General features: G+C 39.2%; 1 protein-coding gene across 1 annotated transcript in view; it reads left to right on the forward strand.

Moving 5' to 3' along the window:
* SHC4 (SHC adaptor protein 4) overlaps positions 1–21,941 on the forward strand; it is a 136,984-nt gene that overhangs the window by 92,622 nt on the left and 22,421 nt on the right. The window contains exons 7-9 of the mRNA XM_055279042.2: positions 9,895–10,018; positions 11,604–11,775; positions 16,608–16,668. Coding sequence (XP_055135017.2) covers positions 9,895–10,018; positions 11,604–11,775; positions 16,608–16,668 — 357 coding nt within the window. The remainder of the gene's footprint in view (positions 1–9,894; positions 10,019–11,603; positions 11,776–16,607; positions 16,669–21,941) is intronic.

Here is a 21,941-nt window from a genome sequence, read left to right on the forward strand (position 1 = left end):
TGTACTTGCTGTTCAAGAGCCTGTAGTATCTCTTTGAATGCTTGACTTCATCATGTGGATTTCAGCTTAAATGCCTCTTCTTCAGAGACCTTCCTTGAGAGCACCTCCTGTCTCCAGTAGCATATGCTACCTTGCTGCAGCACAACACTTATTCCTCTCTTCATTAACACTCCACATTTCTATTATAGGTTAGTGCAAAAGTAATCACAGTTTGCCATTGCTTTAAATGGCAAAAACTGCAATTACTTTTGCACTAACCTAATATATTTTATTTACTCACATATTGCACTTGTTTGTATGTTTAATGTATCCTTTCTACTAGGCTAAAATCTTCATGAGGGCAGGAACCTGTTTCTCTTACTTGCTGTTGTTTCCTAGTACTCACCATGATGCCTAGCATATAGGCGATACTCAAAAACTATTTTATTGAATGACTGAGTGAATGGAAGAGTGATTTGATGGGAATTCTTGTTTCAGGATTTAGCAAGGTCACATGGTTAGTATTGCTTCTCATCCCTAACGCTGGGACATTCAGACTCCTCTTAGGGAGAAGTGTTAGGTTGGTTCTCCTCCTTAACTAGAACATATTGGTTGGGCCACATCCTCTGCTGTCCCGGGGATGGAGTTTGCCCCCAAACATTTATTAAGTGGACATGGAGTGGGTAGGACTTGAAAATTTAGAGAGCTATAAGACACCGAGGTGGAAATGCACATGGGATGCTGGGGAGTAAATAAATAGAACACCCTGGACCTCACAGTGTAAAAGTCTAAAGGCATCTACAGGACAGAAACCAGAGAGCTAATAAGTAGGGACTTAATCCCACGGGCAGATGGGTGGAGAGTACTGTTTACAAAGTAGAGTTTAGACAGATTGGTTTGGCAGCAGGATGTAGTAGATAGATTCAGGGAGAAACTTAAGGCAGGGATATCCATTTGGAAGCTATTGTGGTTGTCATAAATGAAATGATGAAGCCCAGCTGCTGGCACAGAGCCTGGCACGTAGTAGATCCTCAGCAAATGTTTGCCAAAAGAATGTGGCAGCAAAAATATGAAAAGGAAGGAACAGAGGATAAACACTACGAAATACTCCATTAAAACTGACCCAGTCTAAACCAAGTAAGAAGAATGAATCATGGTCAAAGAGTGGGCAGGAGAGACAGGAACTAGTAAATGGGGCAGTGGGGATGTAGGAACAGGGTGCAACAAAGGATACCAGAAAAGGGCAACTTCTTCTAATCCCTGCCTGAACTTCCCTAAATAATAACTGCTTGCTATTTCTGGGAAGGCCTCTGAACAACAACACTTTTTGTCTTAACATGGAAATGACGGGGTGAAAGGAAGAAAAAAATACATCAGGAAATCTAGATGTTTAGTAACTTTGCCATCAGTTACAGAATATCTCTGGGCATGTCGTTGCTCTTAAGTAAATGATGGTGAAGAGTTCAAAGATTAATGTTGTTGCTAAGGGTAATGGCCAAGAAGGATCCACATGCTTGCAAAGCTCTCCCTTTGCTTAAGTGAAACAGGAGAGGCAGAGAAAATTATGATGCAGCACATTCACTTTGAAAGCCCCTGTTCTGGTGCCTGAGTCATTCGTCAGAGCTGAGCTGCTTGAAGAGGACCCCTGGGGATCCTGGCATGGGGATTTTGAGAAGGCATTCGTGAGAACTGTTGAGCGAGGTCCTTGATAGGAGGTGAGGGATAGAAACAGTCCAAATCAAGGTTTCAGTTTTTTCTTTTTTTTTTTTTTTTATTATACTTTAGGGTTTTAGGGTACATGTGCACAATGTGCAGGTTTGTTACATATGTATCCATGTGCCATGTTGATTTCCTGCACCCATCAACTCATCATTTAGCATTAGGTGTATCTCCTAATGCTGTCCCTCCCCCCTCCCCCCACCCCACAACAGTCCCCGGAGCGTGATGTTCCCCTTCCTGTGTCCATGAGTTCTCATTGTTCAATTCCCACCTATGAGTGAGAACATGCGGTGTTTGGTTCTTTAGCCGTCAGCCTGTGTATAGGAAATAAGGTTGATGCTGGAGTCAGAAAGACTGGGTTGGAATCACAATTATTTCATCATCTCACTGTATGATGTCAGGCAGATTGTTTCACAGTCTCAAACCTTGATTTCCTTATCTTTTAAGTGGGAATAATAACATCTGCATAACACATGGAAAGCATAGTTTTCTTTCCTGCCTCATTACATCTTTCTTTCCTATAGGAAAATGGGTGTGTCCAAGAAGATAACTTAGTAACATAGGGTAGTTTTCTTGGCTTTAAAAGTTAATATGTCTCTATCACTTCTTCCTCCTTTTCTGATCTCGTTCTCTCTCATATAGCTTGGCTATAAAAATCTCTGTGAGAAGACACTGTTCTCGACATACCTCCTGCTTGCACACACTCCTCTAGTGCTAAATCTTTTCCCCCAACCTGAGCCCTTGGACTGACAGTACCCGCAAAGAGGTGATGACACAGCTTTTGAATACACAAATAATTATTAATGATTATGGAAGGAAAATCCCACCATGGTATTATCATTTAGTAAGAGGGAGAAACATAAACCCTAAGATGTGCATAGAGAAAGAGGGATGCCTAGAGAACAGTGCCTAAAACACAGCAGATGCTTAGGGTTTGTGGAGTAAGTCAAAAAAGACACAGGTGAAAGAGCAGTGTAATGAGAGCTTACAGCCAAGTGTTTGCAGGGTGTGCGAATGTGCGTGTACAGGCGGGGTTGCAGAGAAAGGAAAGAGTGGAAGTAGGGGTCCCACAGCTGAAAAGATAGTCCAGAGACAGTTTGTGGGGGGCTTTGAATACTGGCCAGGAAGTCACTGGAGCCATCAAATATTTTGAGCTTTAAAAATATTATTATGTTTTGCTATTCTGAAATTACTAAATGATCATTTTTCTGGCAGTTGTGTCTTTAAAAGTGGTATTGGAGGCTGGGCACGGTGGCTCACGCCTGTAATCCCAGCACTTTGGGAGGCCGAGGCGGGCGGATCACGAGGTCAGGAGATCAAGACCATCCTGGCTAACACGGTGAAACTCCGTCTCTACTAAAAATACAAAAAATTAGCCGGGTGTGGTGGTGGGCACCTGTAGTCCCAGCTACTCAGGAGGCTGAGGCAGGAGAATGGTGTGAACCCAGGAGGCGGAGCTTGCAGTGAGCCGAGATCACGCCACTGCACTCCAGCCTGGGCGACAGAGCGAGACTCTGTCTCAAAACAAACAAACAAAAAAAAAAAAAAAAAAAAAAAAGAAAGTGGAATTGGTATTGGAAAGCAGAAAAGCCACCTGGAATTATAGAGTTCAATTTAGAGGACATCTCATTAGTCCTGGGCAGCAGTGTAATGTTCTAAATGGCATTGGAGGAGGAAGGAACAGTTTGGATCAAATTTGTGAACTAATAGTACTTGATGACTATTTAGATATTTAGATTGATGGAGAAATAGGAATCAGATATTCTTGAGGATTTAATGAGATGTCATATGCAATGCAAATGTTTCAATACCTGGCTTACAGCACTTAGGCGATAAATGGTAGCTATTATTACTATTCTGTGTGATGTTGAGTGGTGTTGCCACTAAAGAAACAGAAATTCTCATAAATAGAAAAAACAAACAAATATTCCAGTAAAAAAATAGGCAAAGAAAAATGGCTACCATTTGTTGCATGCTTACTATCTGCCAGGCATTTTCAGTACTCCGTCTGCATTATCTCATTTCATCCTCACAGCAGCCCTAGGGAGTATGTAAACATATCATTCCTTTTTTTAAATAGAAGAAAACACTGGAGGTGAGAAAAATAAGGCGGTTTTCCTAAGATTACCCAGCCAATAAGTGGATGGACAGATTCTATGTCCTGAGCACACAAAAGAACATGGCAAGGCACCAAGAAACATTTGAAAAATAAAAAAGTTTAGCCTCACTAGCAATCAAAGACACACAAATTATAATTAGACATCATATTTCATCTCCAAATTTCAAACATTGAAAAAAGATAAAATGTGGTTTAGAGTAGTAGTTACTCTTGAACACTGCTGATAAAGAGTTTAGATACAAACATTTTAAAGAGCAATTTGATCATTTGCATCAAACATCTTAAAAATGTAAATGCCTTTGAACCAGTAGTTTTATTTCTGAGGAAATAATTAGGATATATACAAAGATTAAGCAATATAGATCATTTTTGTATATTATTTATATCATAAGACAAAATTAATTTAGTATTCATAAGTAGCAAATTAAATAAACTCATAGAATGTACTATGGTGCAGCAATTAAAGCTAGTAGTAGAAAAATAAGTAATTATATGGGAAAAATATTCACAATGCTGTTAATGCAAAAACCATTATGAAGATTGTGTATAGTATAATCCCAGGTGACTTTTCTGGGTAGATACACATTATAAAAAGATAGGAAAGACATATGGCAAAATGTTCCTAGTGGTTATTGAGATAACCACTGGATAGTGAAATTTCCTGTAATTTTTATTCTTCTTGGTGCCTTTTTGTTTTCTAAAACTCTTATAGTGAATATTTATTACATTTATAAAAAGAAAAATATCCAAAACGCTTGAATAAATGTTTTAAAATAATGAAATCAGAAAGATGATGTTATAAAATTAACTAGCAAGTTTGGTTCATCCAGGAGAAAATGGCAGACAAGAGAAGCCCAGAGAGTAGGTCTGGGGCTGGGGGTGGGGCTGGGGGTGGGGCTGGCAGGGAGGGGCGGGAGGCAGGCCAGGCCTGCAGGTGCAGAAAAAAACCTGCAACTTCTTAGCAGAACCCAGAAAGAAGAGGGCTAAGGATGTCAGGGAGTGGGAGAAGCCACAGGAGACAGTGACTTGCCTAAGGAGTAGTCAGGGGATGGGAGGAAATCAAGAAATGAGTATTACCTAACAGAGGGGAAGAGCAAGTTTCTTCTGAAGGAGACATCTCAGATGGTCACACACTGAAAAGGAATTAAGGGGCATGAGGGTGGGAAGATGCTATTCTGCTCAGCAATTAACAGGCCACTGGTCACTCTGGAAAGCTCAATTTCTGTATACCTATAAAGGCAGGAGCCAGATTGCAGGGATGAGGAGGAGAGTATGGTTGACAGGAAGTGGAGATGAGCAGAGGAGACTGGGCTTCATGCTGACAATCCCAAAGCTTCCGACTTTTCCTTTTGCTTGATTTGCTTTTAGCATTAGTGCATTTAAATCAGGGCAGTTTCCACTTTTCCCTTCACTAGGACCCTTGAGTGAACTCTTCATTTTATCAAAGGCCTTTTCTGTAGAAAAGGTAAGTTCCAGTAAGAATGTTTTGAGTTCAGTTAATGATTAATACACCCTGCTTCTGTAATTGCTGTAAATAAGGAAATCCACATTGTCTTACTCCAAATATGTGGCAGTCCAGGAATGTTTTAATATTTTCTCTGAATCTAGTCTGTGAAGAGGACTGGACTGCCTGGACTACCTGGTTATAGGAAGGCCATGCTTCTGGGTCTCTGAAGAAAGTTTAAAAAAAAAAACCCAAAACCAGCAAAACCAACTGAAATTAATCCACTTATTTTTATTTATGTTTATAGTTATAAAGTATGCGTACGACTGTCTTGGTGGTATTAGTTAGCTATGAACTGAATACTGGCTTGCCTCTTTGAGGTTGTTTCTTCCTTAAGTATGGAGGACTCCCTGCTTTGATCCCATAGCACCATCTGGTGGTTGACCTGAAAAGCTGAACATTTGAGTTTCTAGTTTTCTAAGTATAAAAGGAAAAGACAGAAACAAAACAAAAAAACTGTTTATTAAAAACAAATATAAAACTAGTAAAGAAGAGTCTGTTATCCTTTAATAATAGTTGTAATCCTCTTGTTTATGACTACCTAATTCAATAACCAAATAAAAAAGACAGAAGAATATGTATCTCAGGGTCTTTTGAATCTTAGCGTAGTACTTGATACCCAGGGCTGGAAGTGTTAGCCCATCCTGCTACAGGTGGGATGAAAAAAATCCAGACTTTCATCTGATTCCAGACATGGAAAGCCGAGCTCAGGCCTTGGTAACAAAGTTACCATATCCCTGAAAAGGCACCCTCTTTTTTTGTGACTTGGCTCTTTTTATATATAGTTACTTGTCTTTCTTCTTTCCCTTTAGCTGAAAATTGGGCAATTCTTGGCCAAGCTTTTGGAATTGGTTCTAATCCTGGGAAATGGGCATATTTATACGTGATTCAAGGCCCACCTCTATCCTGTCCCATGACCAACCTAAAAAAGACCATTTCCACAGAGCAACATAACATGTCTATGAGAGGCAACAATGGAAAGGTGAAAAGTACATGTGCTCCCTGAAGGTGTTGAGACTGGGCAGAACATCTGCATGGGGTCAGTCTGTTTGTCTGCTGTTGCATCTTGCCTGGAGACAGACACCACTGTTTGTTCTTTTATTTTTGTCCAGTCTTCTCAAGCTGGGTGTGTTGGGGCATGCCTGTGGTCCCAGCTACTTGGGAGGCTGAAGCAAGAGGATCACTTGAGCCCAGGAGTTCAAGTCCAGTCTGAGAAACATAGTGAGACACCTGTCTCTATAATAAATAAAGTAATATGGTAGTAAAAGGCTAATCCAAAGAAAAGCAGAAAATTATGTTGATAGCATCAGCCTATGAAGAGGACCCAAACCTCAAAGCATCAGAATCAGAAAAGTTGAGATAAGTAAAACATTCTAGAGGTACGCCAGAAGCGTTAGAGGCTGGTTGATGTGTCTGACTGATTCATTTCTGTGTACCCACATGCCGCCCTGTTCCTCAGAGACTTTGAGCTTCTGTGACATAGGAAGAATAGGATTTCTATAAAACAAAAAGGGACTTCAAAGACGACTCAGGGCATTGTCTTGGCAGACGAGGAACTTGCCATAAAGTGACTTGTTCAAGGTCACATAAATAGTGGCATAATTGGAACTTGAACTCAGATCTGAATCTTTTCACAGAGTTCTTTTAAACATCCTATTCTCTCATCTCCCTCACTGGAAGTACAATTTAGCTTTTCTTATTTATTTATTTAGGCTTAAGTATCCTGCTTCTCTCATTATCTTCCTCATCTTTATCTCTCAACATCTCGTCAATCCTAAGAAAAAATAAAATCGCAAAAATTGTTGTTTCCATTTTGATATGACTTTCTGTTTTGACTTCATTTTTATTTTTATTATTATTATTTTTATTTTTGAGATGGAGTTTCACTCTGTCGCCCGGACTGGAGTGCAATGGCGCCATCTTGGCCCACTGCAACCTCCACCTCCCAGGTTCAAGTGATTTTCCTGTCTCAGCCTCCCAAGTAGCTGGGATTACAGGCACCTGCCACCATGCCCAGCCAATTTTTTTGTATTTTTAGTAGAGATGGGGTTTCACCATGTTGGCCATGAACTCCTGACCTGAAGTGATCCACCTGCCTCAGCCTCCCAAAGTACTGGGATTACAGACGTGAACCACCGCACCTGGCCTTGACTTCATTTTTAATTGGACTGGGAATTTATGAGATTAAAAACAAAAGGATTATCCTTTCTTTTTTTAAAAAAAGTATTTATTTGGTTAGGTTGCTAGCATATTAGTGTTAGGAGATATTTTATCATTTAAGCCATATTTGATATTATGTAAGCTCTCTCTCTCTTTCTTCCTTTCTTTCTTTTTTAGAGACAGGGTCTTGCTATGTTGCCTAGGCTGGGGTGCAGTGGCTATTCACAGGTGTGATCACAGTACACTAGAGTCTGCAACCCCTGGGCTCAAGTGAACCTCCCTCGTCCCTCCTTTAAGCTTCCCAAGTATCTGGGACTAGTGAATTACCTTTTCTTACAATGTAACACAGCTTCTCTTGGCTCAACTGGAGGATACATCTCCAAGGGTAGTTTTTAGGTCTCAGGATATGAAGCCTGACTAGCAAGGAGGAGACTATTTCCACAAATGACCAAAGAAATAATTTATATCACCTAGTAGCTATAAGAACATGTCCCATTGCAGGGACTCACTGCAATTCTTACTTCAAAAAACTCAAAGACAATTTCATACGGTAGAACTATTCATATGATTCAGAGAAATCAGTATTTATTCATTCAACAAATATGTTTAGAGTATTTTCTATCTGTTGGTCACTATGTAAAGCTACTGTGGAGAAAAATATAGGAACAATATAAAATGGCAGTCTAAAGATAGACCAAATATTTTCCTTTGGTAGGAAAGATATAAATTTATAGATATTCTTAACTGGGTTTCAAAACTGGAATTAGCTCCTAAGTCTATTTCAAGATCCAATTTGTACTTTAAAGGGGCAACTTTATAAGAATGAAGATTTGACACCTTAGCATTGTTTGATTTAGTAATACCACCACACCACCATCACACACACAGACACACACACACACACACACACACACCCCCACACACACACCCCTTTCAAACGTGTTCAGACAAACTTTTTAAATAAAAGTCAAATTAGTTTTGGAATGAGAATATCTGAGATTCCTTGAGATGATTATTAACATAAGGCGAAGAAACACTGTTATGGGTTCTGTTATAACTTACTGTTGTCAGCTCTACAAATTCTATTAGATGTGAATGAATTGCCTTTTACTTCAAATAAATATGAATTTTTTCCAGGACGATGGAAAGCATAGAATCATGCTTCCAAGTTAGCACAGTTAAACCAGTCCATAAAGACGGCTGTCTTTCCTCTCCTCAGATATCCCTTTTAGTAATGTGTTCCAGGTTTGTTTTCAAAATGCTGAGACCCAAGATACTTTCCCTGGTATTTAATCTGATTCTTCTTGCACTCCTTTAAGCCCATTGCCTCTCCCCTGCTTTCCTTTTCTCAGAAAATAGCTGACAATTTTTACAACACTCTTGTGTATATTAAACTGTTATTGGGCTTTTCCTCATCTCTCAATTCTTCTGGTTATCCCAATGTTCCTTTGTAAAAATTCGTCATGAGACTTATTGCCTCTGTCTTTGAGCCATCCTTAGGACTCTTTCTAGGTCATCGTTAGGAAACTTCAATCAATTATGTCTTCATTTTGCAAGGCCATATTCTAACCAAGGCAGGAATGATGTTACATGTGGTAGGGAGATTAATTTGCAGTCCCTAACCACAAGCTCCTCTTTTCAGTGGCAGCAGCAGATTTGCTTACTCATTTGTGATAGTCGGATGCCTGCCCGCGCCCCAACTTGTTTATTTTTGTGTGAAAACTAGCGCCTTCCCAGTAACTGTGTCTCAGAAAAAGTATCTAATATAAACTCTCATATCTTCTGGTAATGACACCTTCATCCAATGCTGATTTTGATGCTTACTGAAGACAGTTTTTTAGTGGGATTTCAAAGATGGGGATTGCTGTACTTTTCAGTGCTTTGTAATAGCAATGACAGGCAAAAGGGGTGGCGGCCGGGGGGTATTCCAAAGTCCCTATCTTTACCAACAGCTCATTCCCCACTTTTGGAAGGGATTTGGAAAATCATATTTTTTCAATCTTCCATAACATGCCATGCAAAGATGACAAAGATGAAACCTCAAACTTCGCCCTCTGTGTAGATTAGTGCCCTAAGCATCATCTATATTGAATTCAAGAGCTAGCAGTTAAACATTCATCACATTATTAGTCAAATCAGTGTACTTTTATAAAAATGGGGCCCCCAAATCCCTGCCTTGAGCCCCCAGTTTGTAAGTGTTGGATATATTTTGATGTAAAATTTGAATGTTTCTTCTCTTCGACTCATGTGAAATGTGAAGTATTCTTTATACCATTTCATGGCTGCAGAGAGCTTGTGGTCCTCCTCCCTTTTATTCAATTATCAGTTCATGGTTTTGAAGTACTTTGATTTTATGTAATCTTCTCTTTCTAAAAATTTATTATAATATTATTTTTTGTATGTCCTCTTGCAGCCTGTCACATACTGGAATGCCACAATGGAATGGCCCAAGACGTCATAAGTACCATAGGGCAGGCTTTTGAACTCCGGTTTAAACAGTACTTGAAAAATCCTTCTTTGAATACTTCTTGTGAAAGGTCAGTCAAGAGTTTTATAATAATTTGGCAATATATATACGTGTGTGTTTATCTGTATATATTTATTTATTTGTGTGTGTATATATAACATTAATGTGGCATTTTAAAATGAGCTAATAAAATTAGTAAATTTTTTCTTACAAATAGACACAGTCTCAGTACAAAATAATATTTTCCTTCCATTCATATTTATCCAGTTATATCCTCTTGCTTTGCAACAAGATTAAAAGAGATCCCTTCTCGCTAAAAGTAAGAATAGATTATCTCTATTATTGTAGCACTATAAAGAGCTTTGAATTAATTAATTGAAATCAAAATAATAAACATCAATAAACTTCTCAGATTTGTATCAACCCCAGATCCTTTGCATATCAGTTTAAAAAAAAAAAAAAAAAACACCAGCAAGAACAAAGAGCAAAATAAGAATCAAATGTCTCTTGTAGGAATTCCTGTCAGTTGGTTTGCAATGTAAATAGATAGGCTTCAGCTCAACTGTGGTTGGAGTGGAACACGACAGGACCCAAGGTTTTGGTTGTTCTAAGGCACAGAAAGTGTGCAATGAAAGCTGAACCCTTTCAGGCCTGTCAGACTCCACCAAGTGTGGAATGCAGTGATGCCTCTGGCTCACACAATTCATGCCGGAGAAACAAAACTCTTGGGTACTTTAAAATGCATTTTCCTCTGGTATGTCACTTTGTGTATCAACAAATACTAGGTTTGGAGATCTCCTTTTATGGTGTAGTCTGGCGTAGCAAAGGAGAGGGTGTTACCAGGAGGCCTTGATGCTTAATTTTTCCCAGGATAGCACTTCTCTCTTAGTGCTATCATTTTATTGACATGTAATGAACCCAACAAAACTGTGTGAATTGTCAGCTGAATCAGTTCAATCCAAACAGACTTGATTTATTCTTTTTTTTTTTTTTTTTTTTAGTAGGAAACTTTCCCTGATTCCAATTTGGGAGAAAAGTCTGTTTGTTTGTTTGTCTTGCCCTCTTTCAGTTTTAAAAACAATTCCATGTTTATATAAATCTACCCACTTGCCACATATGGTTCTAATATTTCTTTATTAATCCCATATACTCCTCCAGATCTGTGCAGACAAGATAGCTGGCCATACCTCTCTTATTTTTTTTTTTCATCTTGGTTTAATAAACTTGGACAGGCCCTGAACCCAAAGAACAATATTTAAATTTTATCTGGGCAAAACATTTCCAAAATGGAACAATCAAAGTGTGCTGGAGATACTCAAGAATACTTTGTATTTTTATGATCTTATGACAAAAATGTCTTACATTTAGGAAGTTCATATATTGTTATTATCATTATTTTTATCACTGGAGGAGACACAAAAGCATCACCCTTGGCACTTTCTATTGGCTTACCCCATTTTGTCTACAGAAAGCTAAACAACTGAACCATCTGACTGCTTCTATCCAGATGTTTAACATCACTTAAGCACAGCTATAAACTGAAAACATAAATGCAAAGTTTTTCAGGATGATTTGCTTGGTTCTGATCCCCTTGCATCCCTTACAGTATTTGAATTTTTGCCCAGCCTCTTGAGGATTCTTTTTTTCCTTCACAGTGAGGAGGTGCATATTGATAGCCATGCCGAGGAGAGAGAAGATCATGAATATTACAATGAAATTCCAGGGAAGCAGCCACCAGTAGGTGGTGTTTCAGATATGCGGATCAAAGTTCAAGCCACGGAACAAATGGCTTACTGTCCCATACGGTGTGAAAAGTTGTGCTATTTGGTATGTAATGTTTTATTGTTGTTGGAACCAGCAATGCAATTCTGCCCTTATCACTAGAGCATTTACTTTGAGGATTTCCAAATGCTAGTTTAGAGAAAGTCCTGTCTTCCTCAAATACAGAGCCAGAGAGTGAATAACTGTCAGAGGCTGCACTAGATCATTTTTACTCCTAATCCCTCAATTGTAGCCTCAGCAGATGATCTCATATCTCACTTCGCTGGGAAGACTGAGGCAATCCAACATGTTATCCTCAGCTTCACCCCTCCACAGCTCTAAGTCTGCCCATGTTCTCCTTGCTTCTCTTCCTTAGCAACTATCTCCAAAGCTAATCTTTTCCCTGTGCTTCTCATCCAATCCTCTCCTGCCAACTCTGTGTCCTAGTTCTGTCCAGTAACCTCTGTCTCAATCTTCACTCTTTCTCTATTGGTTCCTTCTGCTTGCAAAAAACTTGGACTCCCTCAACCCAACCTAATAATGTTCCACCTCCTTGTCATCTTCCTTTCACCCACAAACTTCTAGAAAGCATTGTCCCTGTCTTTGTGTTAACATGTGCACTATACTGGAAGATCTGAACTCTGCTTGACAATCTGATGGAAGTTACTTTTGCAATGGTCACCAGTGCTTTAATTGCTAAATCTATTTCCTTCTTCAGTATTCTGTATCTGTTTATAATGTTTGACCCCTCTTCTTTTTTGTTGTTGTTATTTTTATAATTTCAACTTTTATTTTATTTTATTTTTGTTTTAGTTTTTTTCTTTCCACCTTTTATTTTAGGCTCAAGGGGTACATGTGCAGGTTTGTTAACAAGGGTAAATTGTTTATCATGGGGGTTTGGCATACAGATAATTTTGTCACCCAGGTAATCAGCATAATACCTGGTAGCTAGTTTTTTTTTTTTTTTTTTTTTTTTTTTTTTATTATACTTTAGGGTTTTAGGGTACATGTGCACAATGTGCAGGTTTGTTACATATGTATCCATGTGCCATGTTGATTTCCTGCACCCATTAACTCGTCATTTAGCATTAGGTGTATCTCCTAAATCCTCACCCTCCTCCCACCCTTCACCCTCACATAGGCCCCAGTGTGTCTATTGTTCCCTTCTCTGCATACATATGTACTAAATTCAATTTTTATTTTAGATTCAGGGAGTATGTGTGCAGGTTTGTTACATCAATATATCGCATGATGCTGAGGTTTGAGATACAAATGATCCCATCACCCAGGTAGTGAGCATAGTAACAGATAGATTTTCAGCCTTTGCCCCCCTCTTTCCCTCCTCCTTTTAGTGGTCCCCAGTGTCAATTGTTGCCATCTTTATGTCCATGAGTACCCAATATTTAGCTCCTACTTATAAGTGAGAACATGTGGTATTTGGTTTTCTGTTCCTGTGTCAATTCACTTAGGATAATGGCCTCCAGCAGCATCTATGTTGTTGCAAAGGACATGATTTTATTCTTTTTTGTGGCTGCATAGTATTCCATGGTGTATATGTACCACATTTTCTTTATCCAATCCACCATTGATGGGCACCTAGATTGATTCCATGTCTTTGCTGTTGTGAATGGTGCTGCAGTGAACATACAAATGCACGTGTCTTTTTGATAGAACAGTTTATTTTCCTTTGGGTGTATACCCAGTAGTTGGGATTGCTGGGTCAAATGGCAGTGCTGTTTTAAGTTCTTTGAGAACTCTCCAAACTGCTTTTCACAGTGACTGGACTAGTTTACATTCCTCCCAACAGTGTATGAGCATTCCCCTTTCTCTGCAGCCTTGCCAGCATCTGTATTTTTGCCTTTTTAATGATAGTCATTCTGACTGGTGTGAGATGGTATCTCATTGTGGTTTTGATTTGCACTTCTCTGATGATTAGTGACGTTGAGCATCTTTTCATATGTTTGTTGGCTGCTTGTATGTGTTCTTTTGAGAAATGTCTGTTCATGAAATTTGCCCACTTTTTAATGGGGTTGTTTTTTGCTTGTTGAATTAAGTTTCTTATAGATTCTACATATTAGACCTTTTTGGATGCATAGTGTTTGTGAATATTTTCTCCCATTCTGTAGATTGTCTGTTTACTCTGTTGATAGTTTATTTTGCTGTGCTTGGAAGCTCTTTATTTAGGTCCCACTTGTCCATTTTTATTTTTGTTACAATTGCTTTTGAGGATGTAGTCACAAATTCTTTCTGAAGGCAGATGTCCAGAATAGATTTCCTAGGTTTTCTTCTAGGATTCTTACCATTTGAGGTCTTACGTTTATATATTTAACGTAATCCATCTTGTCTATGGTGAAAAGTAAGGGCCCAGTTTCATTCTTTTGCATATGGCTAGCCAGATATCCCAGCACCACTTATTGAATAGGGAGTATTTTCCCTATTGCTTATTTTTGTTGACTTTGTCAAAGATCAAATGGCTGCAGGTGTGCAGCTTTATTTCTAGGTTCTCTATTCTGTTCCATTAGTCTATGTTTGTGGTTTTGTGCCAGTACCATGCTGTTTTGGTTACTGTAGCCTTATAGTGTAGCTTGAAGTCAGATAATGTGATGCCTCTGGCTTTGTTCTTTTTGCTTAGGATTGCTTTGGCTATTTGGGCTCATTTTTTGGTTCCATATGAACCAACTGTTTTAGGATAGTTTTTTCTAATTCTGGGGAAAATGATGTTGGCCTTTTATTGGAATAGCACTGGATTTGTAGATTGCTTTGGCTAGTATGGCCATTTTTATGATATTGATTCTTCCAATCCATAAGCATGGAATACTTTTTCATTTGTGTCATCTGTGATTTCTTTCAGCAGTGTTTTCTTGTTCTCCTTGTAGAGACTTTTAACCTCCTTAGTTAGATGTATTCCTAGGTATTTTATTTTATTATATTTTGGTGGCTATTGTAAGTGAAATTGTGTTCTTGATTTGGCTCTCAGTTTGAATGTTACTGGTGTATAGAAATGCTACTGATTTTTGTACATTGCTTTTGTGTCCCGAAACTTTATTGAAGTTTATCAGTTCCAGGAGCCTTTTGGCAGAGTCTAGTGTTTTCTAGGTATAGAATTATTATAGTCAGTGAAGAAAAATACTTATTCTTTTCCTATTTGTATGTTTTTTATCTCTTTCTCTTGCCTGATGGCTCTAAGACTTCCAGCTCTTAATTTTTTTATTTTTTATTTTTATTTATTTATTTATTTATTTATTTTTTGAGACAGAGTCTCACTCTGTCACCCAGGCTGGAGTGCAGTGGTGTGATCTCAGCTCACTGCAACCTCCGCCTCCCAGGTTCAAGCGATTCTCCTGCCTCAGGCTCCCAAGTAGCTGGGATTACAGGTGCATGCCACCATGCCCAGCTAATTTTTGTATTTTTAGTAGAGACAGGGTTTTGCCATGTTGGCCAGGCTGGTCTCAAACTCCTGACCTCAGGTGATCCACCCGCGTTGGCCTCCCAAATTGCTGAGATTACCAGGGTGAGCCATCACGCCTGGCCCTACCTCTTATTTTTTGAGACCTCTTCTGTAAGCTTCCAAAACATTTCCATCTTATCATTCTCTTTCTGCATCTCTAGTTGCTGCTTTCTTTTCATTTTTTCACATTTTCCAACATTTTATTATGAGTATTTTTAAACACAGACTATTTGAAAGAATTATACAATGAACACTCACATACCATCTCAATTCTACAATTAACATTTTATTATATTTCCTTTATTACATATGTAGCTGATTATCATCCATTGATCCATCTTATTTTTGATATGTTTCAAAGTAAGTCTTACCTTTTCTTTTTATGTTATCATTTATTTCATCTCCTCCAATAAAAACACAAGCCATGCCCTACCACCACATTAGCATTCTCCTAGGCTCTACCCTTGGCCTTTATCTTGCTTCTGGCAGGCCACCTGTATATACATTTCCTCTACTTTCTCTGTCTCTGGCTCTTATGTATCTCTCTAGCTGCAATGCCACATTGCACTACATTGCTTATCTATATCAAGGTTGAACTCAGCATTCTCTCCCTGACTCCAAACTTGATTCCTCTACTGTTTACTCATGTTTATTGATGGCACTGACAATCTTTCATTAATCTACAGTCTTCTGTTTATTTCACACGTTGGGCCGCATATCAGTTCAGTCTTCAAGACCTAGGATTCTACCATGAAAATATGTTTTGAGTCTATCCAAACTTTCCCGCTTCTACTGCCTCTTTCTAAGTCCTGGTCCTCACTTGCCTAGATGATTCTGAAAGACCGTTTCCTGACTCCAATCTCATTCCCTCAAACCCTCCTCAACAGTGCTGCCAAACTAATCTTTCTAAAGACACTGCCCATCTCAAAGGCATCAAGTGGATCCCTCCCCGCAGTATATTGCTGACGAGAGTTGTATGTACAGGGATGATCGAAGCTCTTTGGATGAGATTTTCAAGGGTGAGACGTGAGCCTGGCATAAACCTGAGTAGAGTAGAGATCCAATCTACCAATTCAAAGTTAAATAGAGGTTGGCTACATGGCCAATGTTTATAGCAATGTCCTGAAAATCACTTTCTGGCTGAGACTTGGATTGCGTTCTGGCATGCGACTTCTCAAGCAAAAGCAGTAACCCTCAGGACACAGGACACTGGTAGCCTTTAGAAGCCCCCAGCCCAATCAGAACCAACTCTGCAGCTCCAAGGCAATGAACTATGAAGAGTGTACTCTGTTCACCCCAAATGTCAGTTTTCTTTTCTTACCTGTCAAACATTTCCTGTGTCAGAAAGTGAAGTCTGCTATATTCTTCTGGGAGTATTATTAATTTTTTCTTTTAAGTTTATGAATGTGTACTATGTTTGTAAATGTTTCATAATTTGTTGTTTATGCAGCCTGGAAACTCCAAGTGCAGCAGTGTATATGAGAACTGTTTAGAACAAAGCAGGGCAATAGGTAGGTACAATGCCCTTTTCCATCTGCCACCCTCCTTATTCCTTGTAAGTCCTATGGACATATGTGGCCCTTGCTCTTAAATACTTCACTGAAAAGTCAGGTATCCACCACTAAACACATAATCCTTTGGCTGTAGGCTTCTCAGAGAGGCCCAGAATGTTGCATATGTGTCATTAGGAAGGCTCATGGTTCTCCCTTGCTCTTGTGTGATCTGCCATGCTGATGGTTTTGCTTTATGGAGTCTTTTACTGCCTTGACATCATGAAAGCTCTCTCTCTGGAAAGGTGCTTTCTCTGCTCAAAACCCAAGGGAGTTCCACTTCAAAGAAGATCAGGAGTAAGCTAATGTGAAAATTGATGCCTGTCAGGTCCATTAGGATTAAGATAAAATCTTTATTCTGGCTTGGCAAAGGGAACGAAAGGATGTCTGAAATGTGAGAATCTCAATTAGGAGCTTGTCCACCCCATACTTGCCAGAGTATTAAATGTTTTATTACTGCATGTGATCATTGATGTTGGACAAAACTTCTCCACAACCTTGACTATCAGATTGGAAATATATTTTAATTAAAACATGTTATATTGTGAGTTAGTCATTTTAATTCCTGTTAGTTGTTGAGCACATTTATTTCTTCAGGAAGGAAAGTTTTGCAGTTTTAGAGGGGGAGATGACTGAACTGTATAAATAATGCAGTGGAGAATACAGATGGATAACCATATTTAAGGACTCAAATTAGCAGGAACTTGCCATCTACAAAGTAGTCACTTCCAAGGATAGTTTTTTATTTCTTATGGAATTACACAAATGTAATATATTAATTGTATTATTTTTTATATAGTGAAGGATACATGAAGATTTATTCTTTCTGGTATAGGTATGAGTACCACCTTCCTCTATCTTGTAAACAGAGTAGTGAACTAAGGCAACATTTTAGTTTAGTTTATTTATTTATTTATTTATATTTATTTATTTATTTTTTTCGAGACAGAGTCTCACTCTGTGGCTCAGGCTGGAGTGCAATGGCGCAACCTCGGCTCGCTGCAACCTCAGCCTTCTGGGTTCAAGCGATTCTACTGTCTCAGTCTCCTGAGTAGCTGAGATTACAGGCATCCGCCACCATGCCCAGCTGATGTTTGTATTTTTAGTAGAAACAGAGTTTCGCCATGTTGGTCAGGCTGGCTTCAAACTCCTGACCTCAAGTGATCCGCCTGCCTTGGCCTCCCAAAGTGCTGGGATCACAGGCGTGAGCCACCATGCCGGGCCTAAGGCAATATTTTAAGTTCTGTAAAAACATGCCTTCTTATGATAGAAATTAAAATTCCATGCCATTCTTTAAAGTTATTTAAAATTCCAAACCAATCTTTAATAATATTACTAAACAAATGAAATTAATGGCAAGTATGAATCTCTTAAAAGTTTTGCTGTCTGGCAGCCATATTTCCTTCCTCTCTCCTTTCCGTCATCCTGGAGGTTCTTAACCTAAGGATTTAATAGTCAAGAATGTACCACGCATGCCTGGTGGTACTGCAACCATGTTCTCCCCTGTACTGAAGCTCACTTGGAAATACCTCCATGTCCTATTTTATCTCATTCATATATTCTTCATTTATTCAACACTTTATTTAATGACTACTTACTGAAGACTTCCCATGGGTCAGGCACTGTGCTAGGTGCTACAGCTAGAGGCACAACTGGCACTCTTGTAGTTTGCAGTTTAGCCAGGAAGATACACCTTAAACAAATGCCTACAAGTATGAAGAGTGCTTCAAAGCCCAAGATGTTATAGGAACAAATAATGGGGAAACCTAACTTAATTTGGGGGGCTGTAGAGGCTCTCCCTAAGGAAGTGACAATCCAACCAAGGCCTGAAGGATGAGTGGGAATTATCCAGGCACAGAGAGGGAGGTAGGAAGGAAGTAGGAAAGGGACATAGGGAGAGAGGGAGAGAGAGCAGGGGAAAGAAGAGAGAGAAAATAAATGGGCACCAGAACTAAGCATGCCAGGACCAGTTCCCAGATCACTGGGACAGAGAGAGCTCAGGAGTAAAGAGAGAAAGATGAGTGTGGAACCTACAACAGCATCCTAAGGATCTTCAAAATGTTCAGTCCTGCCCAAATACCTCCCTTCCCAGCTTGTTTCCCTCCTCTCCATTAAATAGTCAGCATAGCCACATCCCTCCTGTCCTTAATAACCCAGCTTCTGAAGGGAACTCACTGAATAAAGGTCTGGAAATGGACATTTCTAGAATTATGTTGAATGGGCTAAATCACAATACTACCACTAGAAAAAGGGGACATGGTTTCCCTTCTTTTTCCCCCAAGAGTTCTCAACTTGATTAATTAAAAAAAATTCTTAAAACACTCATCTCCAAAAACATAAATTTATGAAGGAATTAATGGATGTGAAAGTATTTTAATGTTTATTCAAGATTTTTCTTTTTGTTGGTGTAGTCTTGCCATATAATTCAATTTATTGTTTCAGATTACCTTAGTTTTATTTCTTCTTTAAACCAACAAACAATATAATCCCTTATTCTTATTTACATATATATTTCCCTAAGCCACTATAAGAAGATTCAAACACATTAACAGACTTTAATAAAAGTTCATTTGGAGCCTGGGATATATTTTTATAGAATTAATCCTAGCCATGATGGTTAACTCTTAGACAAGTATACTGTATTCTACTATTCTGGTTTGCCTATATTGAAGCTTAAATGTATATTTTGTAATGACAGATAAAACAATAGAAAGTTCTATTGGATACTCCCTTTCTTAATGGTGGCTCTAAGGTAATGATTGTAACTGGGAACTTCAGAATCTTGAGGGGGTGAGATGGTGTTTGCAGTTAAGAAAAGTCCTCCACCTAGATACTTTGCTCCCCTGTAAATCACTGAATTACAACATTGTTTCCGTAAAAAAGCCATTTCTGAGTTCCAGTGAGGAACCAGAATGCTCAGAGGCTATCTCTCCAAACCTTAGCTACTAAAACCATGGTGGGATGGAAGGACTCAACCCATGTCCCAGTGGCCATGACAAGTAAGGTCCCTTCTACTGTGGCAGGAGAGAGTTTCCTACTAGTGTCCTTTCATCCCTAGGCACCTATAAATCAGGTAATCCTATCTTGAGACCTGTCTTTGATTACTTGGGCATATGTTTTTTTTTGTTTGTTTTTCGTTGTTTTTTTTTTTTAGATGGAGTTTTGCTCTTGTTGCTTGGGCTGGAGTGCAATGGCGCCATCTCGGCTCACTGTAATCTCTGCCTCCCGGGTTCAAGTGATTCTCTTGCCTCAGCCTTCCGAGTAGCTGGGATTACAGGCATGCGCCACCATGCCTGGCTAATTTTGTATTTTTAGTAGAGACGGGGTTTCTCCGTGTTGGTCAGGTTGGTCTCGAACTCCCAACCTCAGGTGATCTGCCCCCCTTGGCCTCCCAAAGTGCTGGGATTACAGGCGTGACCCACCGCGCCTGGCCTAGTTGGGCATATGTTTTGAAAGTAATCCAAAATTCTTGACCAATGAACAATTTAATAGCAGTTGCCAGAATAGCAAGTATGTAGTTTTTGTGGCTTTTCCCAGAGATTCATATATAGGCATTTGAGAGATACCTATAGAAATATTTTCAATAACCTCTGAAGACATCCATTTATTCAAATATTGACTTCAAACTTGAATTCCAGTGTATTATAAATACTGCAGTAGCCTCTGGTTGTTGAAAGAGTTAATTGTATTTAACACTAGATGTAGAAAAGATCCCTATCCTTCATACTTATGGAAAAATTCCCTCATGGAAAACGATAATTAGCAAAATAGAATAATGTTTCCCTGACCTTCCAGTTAAAATTGAAATGTTGATTTTTTTTTTTTTTTTTTTTTTTGAGACGGAGTCTCGCTCTGTCGCCCAGGCTGGAGTGCAGTGGCGCAATCTTGGCTCACTGCAAGCTCCGCCTCCCGGGTTCACGCCATTCTCCTGCCTCAGCCTCTCCGAGTAGCTGGGACTACAGGCGCCCGCCACCACGCCCGGCTAATTTTTTTTTGTATTTTTAGTAGAGACGGGGTTTCACCGTGGTCTCGATCTCCTGACCTCGTGATCCGCCCACCTCGGCCTCCCAAAGTGCTGGGATTACAAGCGTGAGCCACCGCGCCCGGCCTGAAATGTTGATATTTTTAATCAAAAAGACATTAAGTTCCCACAAACCCTAAGGGCTTACACTTTAAAATGTTGTTACTTACAGTGTATATACTGTGTATACATTTATTTTCCTCTACAAATCTTCTCTTAGGAAAGTTGGATAGGATCTTGGAGTAATACTTGGCACAAAGAACTTTTGGAAGGCATACTAGCTGGCATGTGTGTCTAAGCCCTCGTGAACCATACACTTCAGCCTAGAATGATTTTAAATTTGGGTCTGGGGTGGGCTTTTTTTTTTTAAATTTAAGGCAACATTACCAACTTAAATATGATGGCCCATATAAAAAAAAAAAGGGGGATGGCAGTTTGCTTTCTTTTTTTTTTTTTCGGTACTCTATTATGCACTTAAGGGTGGCAGTTTTCAAGAGAGGCTAGATATAAACACCGATGTTTTTGTTGTCATCCTATGGGATGGTAAAATTGATGTGGTTAGCTCAGGCTGATGCTTTGTGAGGGGCAGATGCATTAGCACCCTGTGCTATAGGTTGATCCAGAGTCTTCAAAACGTGGTGGGGTTAAATATGCCAACAAAGGAAGATTGGATAGACATGCAGTTATTTGTCCAATCAGCTGGTAAACATTTTTCTTTTGAGCACCTGCTCCATCCCAAGCACTGAAGATGCAGAAGATACACAAATTAGATGGGTTCTAGTCTTTCCTCAAGGACACGAGGAATTTGCAGTCTCAAGGGGGAAGACAGAAGTAAACAGATTCTTGCAATATATCATGAAGTGGCACCATTGGGGGAGGGAAGGATTCAGAGGAAGGCTTCCTGAAAAAGATGGCTTCAGGGCAGAATCTTTAAGGACAAATAAGAATCAAATAAAGAAAAGGAGGGGGAGGATATTGCAGTAAGAGATAAGCATCATGTATGGAGGCCCAGCATCAATGACTAAATAATAACTGAGCATCAGTGGGAACTATTTATCGAATACCTGCTATAAGGCAGGCACTATGCTCAGTGTCTCACCAACATTATTTCACTTAGTCCTCACAACAGCGTTTTAAGCTAGGCAACCACATTTTACAGATATGAAAACTGAGTCTTAGAGAGGTTAATTAACTCATCCCAGACCACTCAGAT

The sequence above is a fragment of the Symphalangus syndactylus genome, chromosome 5 (genome assembly GCF_028878055.3).
Source record: "Symphalangus syndactylus isolate Jambi chromosome 5, NHGRI_mSymSyn1-v2.1_pri, whole genome shotgun sequence".
Taxonomy (NCBI): Eukaryota; Metazoa; Chordata; class Mammalia; order Primates; family Hylobatidae; genus Symphalangus; species Symphalangus syndactylus.